The sequence below is a fragment of the Brachyistius frenatus genome, unplaced genomic scaffold, assembly GCF_029030835.1.
Source record: "Brachyistius frenatus isolate BFR_SWC_R1_liver_20210118 unplaced genomic scaffold, ASM2903083v1 Contig_594, whole genome shotgun sequence".
Taxonomy (NCBI): domain Eukaryota; kingdom Metazoa; phylum Chordata; class Actinopteri; family Embiotocidae; genus Brachyistius; species Brachyistius frenatus.
The window spans coordinates 38,255-49,421 of NW_027211193.1; the positions used below are offsets into that span (position 1 = coordinate 38,255).

Below are 11,167 nucleotides of genomic sequence, written 5' to 3' on the forward strand. Positions count from 1 at the left end.
GAGTTTTAACAAACATGTTAAGTGCATTTCTCTCTTAGTAAAAAATATATTATTTTTTTTAATTGAGCTTTGTTTACATTCTTGTTTACCAGTTTTCAGTCTACGTCCCCGCCCTTGTTCACATTTCTGCCTTTCGTGGCACATTACTGCCACCTGCAGGAACAGTGGAATACTGTGAAGCCATTGTCGGACAGGGTTTCGTTACCTGCGAAACGCGTGCACGAGAAACCACTTAATACAACAAGAAAAAACTACGTTCTACGTTCCAAGATCTTATTAATGAACTTCTTGGCACAAACAAAGATCGCTGAATCTTAAGCGTCAGATAGTTTCCGTCTTCGTTTGATAGGTAATGGAAGAAGCAGAAAAAAAACATTTACCAGAGCAGCCGTTGTCTTTGTCCCCCCCGTCTTCGTCCAGGTGAACCACGTACGGACGAGAGACTTCGACTGCTGCCTGGCGGTGCCGCTCATCACCGAGGCCGGAGACAGACTGGAGCTGGTCATCAGCCGCAACCCACTGGCCAACGACGATCCGGAGGACAATAACAACACTTTAGACCACCCGCTAGACCTGTAACACACACGCACACAGAAAATGACGGATGAATCTTCAAGTCATACACTCGCATGCATTCACTCTGTCTCACACACACACACACACACACACACACACACACACACACACACACACACACACACACACACACACACACACACACACACACACACACACACACACACACACACACACACAGACTCCACCGGTTTGCAATAGTTCTATTTAAACACAGAGACTCCGACTGGGACACACAACCAAACACTTGCATGCTCAGTTCACCCCCATCCACATTCACACGCGGTTGACCTGCTGCAATACACGATATTCTCTGCGGAGGCGCCACCGCAGGCTTCCTCGCTCGGTTGTTCCAACATCAACAACTTACTTTGGCACTTTAAAGAGCAGTTTTTTTTTTTTTTTCAGACTTCTGATTACAAATAAACAAAAGACCTGGGTAACACAATTTTAGCTGTTTTTTTTAATGCCAGGCTTTTAGGTTCACATGAATCTACAGGGCTGATGGCAACATGAAAATCTGCCTTATTATACAATATTTCAAGTAAAAAGTAAGTGACAGTGAGAGAAACTGCCTTCCTTAGCTTGCAGATTTCATTTGTTTTGAAGAAGACTAGCGAGACTCAATAGAAGATTGAACCAACAGGTCGTAGAGGACTTGTGTCTGACAATGTTGTAGCCATTGTAGAAGTCCATAATGCTGCTAAGAGTCTGCTCAAATACTGCTGCTTTCCATGCAAATGCCAAGACCAACGTTTTAGCTTGTTTTTTTCCAGCTGTTGTATGAAGGCAGACGTCTGCACATCAACAAAAAAACATCTAAATATGTGCCAACATTACATGGTCAAAACGATGATGTCACCACAACTGCCAAACTGTTATCGTTTTTTTTTTTATACAATCATCAAAGGGAAGAGAAAGGAGGGGAAGGGGTTAATTTCTACTTCCAATGAAAATTGGGATCTTTAATGGTAGTGATTAATAAAAGGGCAAGTTTGACTGTACCTCCGATGGGCCGGCCGTGAACACATGGAGGCTCCTTGGAGAAAACTGTGTTGCCAAAAGAAGAACATCTACCTGAACCGTTTTGAGATTTTTTTGTCTTTTGTTAATTCCATTTATTTCTTGTTTCGTGCCAACTGCTGAGACATCGACCAATCTGTCACTATAGATACACTACACAACTCATCCCTGGCCTACAAAGTCAAAGAGCAGTAGCTACAATGTATGCATTTTAAAAATATCAGAGATGATTCTCTTTGAGGGTTCAGCGTGATAATATTTATGCCATTAGGTGCTGTGTCGCATTCAGAAGAAATTTACAATGACGGTCAATTTTTAGATATAATGTTAATTGTCACAAACCAACAAAATCAAGGGAAATGTCAGTTGCCAACAACCCCAAAAAGTGTATTTTACACTGTAAGCCACTAGGGGGGAAGCCACAGGTAACCACATATTGGTGCCCCCGCTTTGGCGTATCTTTAGAGATTGAGATAGTAACAGGTTTCATTCATATGAAGTTATAGTTCGACAGTTGTTAAAAAAAATACTACACACAGCACCTTCTAATAACATCTGTGGATCACTACTGCTGTTTGGTTTTGTAAGGAAGACCCACCCTTTTGCAGCTCAAAGGATCATTAACAAAGTTAATGGTATCATCTGCAAACATGGAGATTTAATTCATCAGGATTCTGATGTAGCCAGGAACCAGAAAAAGTCTCTCACGCATACACACATACAGAAGAGTGTCAGCATGCGCCGATAACAGAGGACATGGAAACGTGCAGATTGCGTCTGTATGCATATGTGTGTCATTATGTGTTTGCCTTCCAAGTTTGTTTGGCTTTGTTTTTTTCCCTGTAAGTTTGAAAGGGTGTCTAAAAGGTTGCACATACATGCGGTTATGCTCTCCATTTGTCTTAAGTAAAACTGCTGAAGCCTTGTGGTAGCTTTGGAGAAACCAGCCAGTATAGAGAAGAATAATTATAAGAGACCGATAACTCTTTCAACATATATAAAGTTGCAAAAGGTAAAAAGGGCATCCGGATCCGAAAGCATTTTTCTTTGTTCCGCGTTCCCATTTTTATGTCATCTTTTTATATCTTCATTGTTACAAAAGTGGCTAAATAAAAGAGAATGTGATGATTTGCAAATCACGTCAACCTATAATACATTGAAAATATAACAAATACATCATATCAAATACCGAAAGTTAAGAAATATTATTGTTCTATGGAAAATATATGCTCATTTTGAATTTGATGCCAGCAACAAAAGACTGTCAAAGTAGTGTAATACAAAAAAAAACAAAAAAAACATCTGGTGGAACTTGTCCTAATTAATTAAGGTCTATTAGTAACAAATCAGTAACATTGGGAAGCGTTCACCTCTGGGAGAGACTGCATGGGTAAATAGAGCAACAATCTAAGAATAACATCTCTTCACGTAAAATTGCAAAGATTTGGGGATTTTATTATCGTACATAATACAATCAAAAAAAATTCAGAGAATCTGGAGAAGTTTCTGTACGCAAGAGAATAGGCCGGAAATCAATATAGGATGGCCCTTAGGCAGCATTGCATTAAAAACAGACACAATTCTGCAGTGGAAATCATTGCATGGGCTCAGGAACACTTTGGAAAAAACTTTGTTTGGCCTTTCAAAACTCCAGTAACTAGTCTCCTCAGTTCCCAAACCTTTACAGTGTTGTTAAACGAAGAGGTGATGCAACGCAGTGGTAGACATCACCCTGTCCCAACTTTTTTGAAACGTTTCAGGCATCAAATTTAAAAAAAAAAAAAAAAAATGTTTTTGATAAAGCAATTAAGTTTCTCAGTTTAAACATTTGATATGTTTTCTTTGTTCTATTATATTTTAAATTTAAGACTACATAATTTTCAAATTGTCACATCAATATTTTTCTTTACACAGCCTCCTAACTTTACTGAAAATGGGGTTTTAAAGGCACAAATTCTATACTCTGTGGTTAGAGGTTTTGTGGAAATGGACCTTAGGGGTCAGTGTCAACTTCTCAACTAATGGAGTTGTAACTTTTTTTTTGATCAACATTTGTAACTCTGTGGTATCTTGTGTTGTGGTAACACACATTTTTTTTATGATTTATTATAAAATGACTACTCTTAACACTCCTTCAGCTCCTTAGGTCCTGTTTCATTTTAGTAGCAGACATTCCTTCCACTTGCTTCACCCCTTGTTTTTTCATGATTCTTCTCCCACCGCTGGCAAAACGTTGTTTTTGCTCGAATTATCTGCGGATTAACTGAAATGAGACCGGGTTGTCGCTTCCCTCCTGCTGAGAGTGTTAGAAAGTGTGAGAGTGTGTCTTAACGGGACACCGGGTCACATTTTATCGTTCCTGTGTGTATAGATGTACAGTACTGTGCAAAAGTTGGTACTCAAAGTGAGGATGAAGAAGTATGCCGTTATGTCTTTAATTTATCAATTAACTTCTTACAAAGTGCCGTGACTAACATAATGAACCCAAATCAAATCCGTGTTAAGCGTTACCACAATTTGCCTTCAAAGTCAGCAGCATTTCTACCTGAGTGGCACTTTGCACACACTTTTTCAAGGCCTTTGGAAGCTTCCGTGGCCCAAACATCTTGGGAGAACTTAATAAATGAACCTGCATGTCTGGTATTCACTGAGTCATCAAGGTTTCACAACTGTGGCATTATGGAAAGTAGAGAAGCCTTGACAAGCCCTCTCGAATTCCATACGTGGTCCAGCCATGTCCTCGTTTTCTTTCTCCTCATGTAATCCCACATTAACTCCAAAATCTAACGCAGCCACAAACCTACAAGGAACCTCCAACCATGCTTCAGTGTTGCCTGCAGACATATTTTCTAACCCATCAGCTAACAAAATGCTTTCTATCCTTGCATTTTATTGTAGAAAGAAAAAATAGAGTCCTTGGAGCTAAAGACCGGCTCTGACCAGACCTAACAAGACTCTAGACTCAAACTTGATGAGTTTAACAGGGTCCCACTGGCTTCTGCCAGTTTCGAAACAGATGGCGCTACTGAACATTTTCCAGTTCCCAAGGGGGGAAGTTGACTTGATCTATCAGTTTCCACCATAAACTACATCTCGTGTCCTCGACCGAGACCTTCTTCAGCGATCTACCCTTTGTCTTCGGCCGTCTCAACCTTGTTTAATTCGTCTTACGCGAGCGCTCCATAATTTTGCTTCAGCCTACATTGTCTTGATTTTCATATGGGCTGCACATACCTCACGTTTCTGCATGTGGAAGGGCCGTTTGTTACTAACGCCAGTAACCGACGCGCAAGACATAAAAACAAACCGTCGGCGACATAAACGCTTTTAGTGAGAAATGTCAAACTTTTGCACAGTAATGTATGTACGCACGACAGAGCGAACCTTGGTTCACACATGGACGTGTGGGAGAGACAATACGTACGACACAGGAATAATACTTGTGTGAAAAAGAGAGGACAGAATAGCCTTTTGTCCTCCGAAGGATTTGGAAAACTTTTGACAGGAACAATCACAACCTCTGTTCTCTCTCTCTTTAACAGTATGTCTCACTCTTTCCTCATGTTGTTACATAATACAGTTCCAATCCAGCTGCCCCCTTAGAGAGCACCCGTGTGTGTGTGTGTGTGTGTGTGTGTGTGTGTGTGTGTGTGTGTGTGTGTGTGTGTGTGTGTGTGTGTGTGTGTGTGTGTGTGTGTGTGTGTGTGTGTGTGTGTGTGTGTGGATGGGTTGGTGGGTGAGAAGGAGAAAGCCTGTGTGTATATGACTCAACGTAAGTTTTCGGCGAAGTTTTTGGTGTTTACGATATATTGATGTTTATCGAAGTGTGTAAGATTATTCTGTTAGAGTATACACCGAATGATTATTGTAGTGTGTGTGTGTGTGTGTGTGTGTGTGTGTGTGTGTGTGTGTGTGTGTGTGTGTGTGTGTGTGTGTGTGTGTGTGTGTGTGTGTGTGTGTGAGATAGAGAGAGAACTAGGTGGTGTACATTTCATTGTACAGCGGTGAGGTTTTTCAGGGCTCGGGGCCACACACACTTTTTCCCTCTGAAAGCCTGATGAGACTGAAAACACGATAAACTTAAAATGCACATACGGGGAAAAAAAAAAAAAAAAAAAGAAACAAAAGGGACATTTACTTCTCTCCGAGCACTGACTACAAAATAAGAAGCACACTGTTGAATACCATGCACTGTAAGTATTTTCATGTACAACAGAACAAAACCTGTCTGAGTGCTTTTTACGCAATGTCAAAAGGCCCAAAAAAATAAAAGGATGGGGGAAAAAATACTTTTGTAAAGCAACAAAAAATGAGAAAAGCCTTCTGAATCGTTCTGTTGGTTTTTATGTACGTATGTATGTATGTATGTGTGTGTGGTCATCCATACTCCCTATGCATTTCTGGGTCAAAGGTCAGTGTATAGCCCAATCCAGAACCGTGAACAAAAGTCCAACAATGGCCAAGTGACGTTTATAGGAAAATATACAACAACAACAAAAATCATCCCAGCTATAATGTAAATAATTAAACTTTTACAGTTGATCGGTTGAAAATCTGAAAACATTCAAATACTTTGACAATGTAGGACTGATATTCCTGTAAATGTAATTTATGTTTATGTTACGGTTAAGTTGCGTGTATTCGGTTTTTGTAAGAGAAATGTTTTGTGTCAGTCTGAAGACAGAATACTGTGTTTTATTACACTGGCTGGTTGTCGTTACGCCCTGAACCCATTAAACAATGCCATTACGTTGGACACCACGTTACATAATTGAGCATATATTACATCATCGGCTACAATAAGACGCTTTCACATCGCCTGCCGTTCCTGTCTGCGCCTGTTCAAACACCGTAGAGTGTTTTTTTTGTTGTTATGGTTCGTCTCGACATAAAGCTCCGAAAGGATCCAGCTTCTGACCGAGAAGGACGGTGGTTCAAGGTCTCTTGAGGAGCAGAGAAAGTTTAGGCTGCGGGAAAATGAAATGAGTTTTATGCATGTTTCCGTTTTTTTAATGCCAGCTTTGGCCGCGGCTTGTTACCGTGCGGTTCCGTAGCCGAGTTCCCGTTGGGGATGGGAGCACGTGTCGGCGTTTTCTATTGCACGGGTTGTTGCGCAATGTAAGCCCGTCATTTGTTCTAATAGGGAGACACGTGGGGACACGGTAGCGGAGACAATAACTCCATCTTGCTAGCTCTTTCGGTAGACTTTTAAAAAGGAATAGGTTCCCTCCGCAGTGACAGAATGCTTTTCTGGGCTGGTTCATGAGGCTGGCCACGCCTTAGGTTGCATGGAAGCGGTCAAAAACTCCAGTTCTTTGCAATTGTGCAGCGGACGTCGTCAAAATGTGTTCCAAAATACAACAGTTAATCCAGGTAACCGCAAATTACCGTGCCGATCACAATGCCCGGTGAGCGAACCAACAGCTTGCTGCTTCGTTGTATCTGTTTAGATAATGCTAATCCTTAACTTATTGGCCAAAGCTACATGTTCCTGTTTCAGTGTGTAGAATTTCGATGGATCTATTGGCAGAAACTGAATGTAATATCGTCTGCTGCTCAACACAACTAACCAGCTCACCAGTCTGTTGCGCATCATCGTCAACACTCGTAAAAACCGTCACCATCGGACTTCCAGCCGGTTGTAACTGTGACTCCACACGGGAGGGGGGGGGGAATAATGTCCAGCTGCATATTTCACAACTAGAAAATTTCAGTGTCACATCAATATGTGCATAAAGGCTGTAAGATTTGAGTTTTTTTTTAATTTATTTATTTTTTACAGTTTTTAAATGTGTTCACATGTCAAACCCTGTTACGGTTCTGGATTGGGCTAAATGACAATGTACGCGTTGATATTGTGTATTTTTTTCAAACTGTGTAAAGTTCTATTCTATGTAAAATAGTATTTTTCTATGACAATATTACTCTTCCAAAACATGGGGAGAAAATACAAAAACAAAAATTATAAAATGGAAAATAAAATGTATAACTTTGTTGTTGTTGTCATTTTTGATTTCTTTTTTTTTTTTTTTTCATTTTCTATGAAACAAAGAGTGTACTGCTATACTTCTCTTTTCGAGAAGAGAAAAGGTGAAAAGCAAGAAAAAATAAAACGTCTAATTTTATGTTGGGTGAGTGAATTTGACATGCTATAGTATGACTTTTTGATCATATTTTAGACGACATGCTATAGTATGACTTTTTTATCATATTTTTGACGACATGCTATAGTATGACTTTTTTAAATCATATTTTGAACGACATGCTATAGTATGACTTTTTTATCATATTTTAGACGACATGCTATAGTATGACTTTTTTTTATCATATTTTAGACGACATGCTATAGTATGACTTTTTTAAATCATATTTTGAACGACATGCTATAGTATGACTTTTTTATCATATTTTGAACGACATGCTATAGTATGACTTTTTTATCATATTTTAGACGACATGCTATAGTATGACTTTTTTATCATATTTTAGACGACATGCTATAGTATGACTTTTTTATCATATTTTAGACGACATGCTATAGTATGACTTTTTTATCATATTTTAGACGACATGCTATAGTATGACTTTTTTATCATATTTTAACGACATGCTATAGTATGACTTTTTCATCATATTTTAGACGACACGCTGTAGTGTGACTTTTTTGTCATATTTTAGACGACATGCTATAGTATGACTTTTTTGTCATATTTTAGACGACATGCTATAGTCTGACTTTTTTATCATATTTTGGACGACATGCTATAGTATGACTTTTTTATCATATTTTAACGACATGCTATAGTATGACTTTTTTATCATATTTTATGACGACATGCTATAGTATGACTTTTTTTATATATTTTAACGACATGCTATAGTATGACTTTTTTATCATATTTTAACGACATGCTATAGTATGACTTTTTTATCATATTTTAGACGACATGCTATAGTATGACTTTTTTATCATATTTTAGACGACATGCTATAGTATGACTTTCATATTTTAGACGACATGCTATAGTATGACTTTTTTATCATATTTTAGACGACATGCTATAGTATGACTTTTTTTTCATATTTTAGACGACATGCTATAGTATGACTTTTTTATCATATTTTAGACGACATGCTATAGTATGACTTTTTCAATCATATTTTAGACGACATGCTATAGTATGACTTTTTTATCATATTTTAGACGACATGCTATAGTCTGACTTTTTTATCATATTTTAGACGACATGCTATAGTCTGACTTTTTTATCATATTTTAGACGACATGCTATAGTCTGACTTTTTTATCATATTTTAGACGACATGCTATAGTATGACTTTTTTATTTTAACGACATGCTATAGTATGACTTTTTTATCATATTTTAACGACATGCTATAGTATGACTTTTTTATCATATTTTAGACGACATGCTATAGTATGACTTTTTTATCATATTTTAGACGACATGCTATAGTATGACTTTTTTATCATATTTTAGACGACATGCTATAGTATGACTTTTTTTATCATATTTTAGACGACATGCTATAGTATGACTTTTTTATCATATTTTAGACGACATGCTATAGTATGACTTTTTTTTTTATCATATTTTAGACGACATGCTATAGTATGACTTTTTTTATCATATTTTAGACGACATGCTATAGTATGACTTTTTTAATCATATTTTAGACGACATGCTATAGTATGACTTTTTTTATCATATTTTAGACGACATGCTATAGTATGACTTTTTTATCATATTTTTACGACATGCTATAGTATGACTTTTTTATCATATTTTAGACGACATGCTATAGTATGACTTTTTTTATCATATTTTAGACGACATGCTATAGTATGACTTTTTTTAATCATATTTTAGACGACATGCTATAGTATGACTTTTTTATCATATTTTAGACGACATGCTATAGTATGACTTTTTTATCATATTTTAGACGACATGCTATAGTATGACTTTTTTTATCATATTTTAGACGACATGCTATATGACTTTTTTATCATATTTTAGACGACATGCTATAGTATGACTTTTTTATCATATTTTAGACGACATGCTATAGTATGACTTTTTTATCATATTTTAGACGACATGCTATAGTATGACTTTTTTATCATATTTTAGACGACATGCTATAGTATGACTTTTTAATCATATTTTAGACGACATGCTATAGTATGACTTTTTTTTTTATCATATTTTAGACGACATGCTATAGTATGACTTTTTTATCATATTTTAGACGACATGCTATAGTATGACTTTTTTATCATATTTTAGACGACATGCTATAGTATGACTTTTTTATCATATTTTAGACGACATGCTATAGTATGACTTTTTTCATATTTTAGACGACATGCTATAGTATGACTTTTTTTATCATATTTTAGACGACATGCTATAGTATGACTTTTTTATCATATTTTAGACGACATGCTATAGTATGACTTTTTCTATCATATTTTAGACGACATGCTATAGTATGACTTTTTTTTCATATTTTAGACGACATGCTATAGTATGACTTTTTTTAATCATATTTTAGACGACATGCTATAGTCTGACTTTTTTATCATATTTTAGACGACATGCTATAGTCTGACTTTTTTATCATATTTTAGACGACATGCTATAGTCTGACTTTTTTATCATATTTTAGACGACATGCTATAGTATGACTTTTTCAATCATATTTTAGACGACATGCTATAGTATGACTTTTTTATCATATTTTAGACGACATGCTATAGTATGACTTTTTTATCATATTTTAGACGACATGCTATAGTATGACTTTTTTATCATATTTTAGACGACATGCTATAGTATGACTTTTTTTATCATATTTTAGACGACATGCTATAGTATGACTTTTTTATCATATTTTAGACGACATGCTATAGTATGACTTTTTTTAGACGACATCATATTTTAGACGACATGCTATAGTATGACTTTTTTAATCATATTTTAACGACATGCTATAGTATGACTTTTTTTTTTTTTATCATATTTTAGACGACATGCTATAGTATGACTTTTTTTATCATATTTTAGACGACATGCTATAGTATGACTTTTTTATCATATTTTAGACGACATGCTATAGTATGACTTTTTTATCATATTTAGACGACATGCTATAGTATGACTTTTTTTTTATCATATTTGGACGACATGCTATAGTATGACTTTTTTTATCATATTTTAGACGACATGCTATAGTATGACTTTTTTATCATATTTTAGACGACATGCTATAGTATGACTTTTTTATCATATTTAGACGACATGCTATAGTATGACTTTTTTTATCATATTTTAGACGACATGCTATAGTATGACTTTTTTATCATATTTTAGACGACATGCTATAGTATGATTTTTAATCATATTTTAGACGACATGCTATAGTATGACTTTTTTATCATATTTTAGACGACATGCTATAGTATGACTTTTTTTATCATATTTTAGACGACATGCTATAGTATGACTTTTTTATCATATTTTAGACGACATGCTATAGTATGA

The 11,167-nt window shown here is 36.0% G+C and overlaps 1 protein-coding gene across 3 annotated transcripts in view; it reads left to right on the forward strand.

The window, feature by feature from the left end:
• The window catches only part of LOC138614855 (glutamate receptor-interacting protein 2-like), a 44,622-nt gene extending 36,898 nt beyond the window's left edge, over positions 1–7,724 (forward strand). For all 3 annotated transcript variants that reach the window (XM_069688449.1, XM_069688448.1, XM_069688447.1), the window contains exon 23: positions 421–7,724. In XM_069688449.1, the coding sequence (XP_069544550.1) occupies positions 421–579 (159 nt within the window). In that variant the 3' untranslated portion in view covers positions 580–7,724. The remainder of the gene's footprint in view (positions 1–420) is intronic.
• Positions 7,725–11,167: the final 3,443 nt, after the last annotated feature.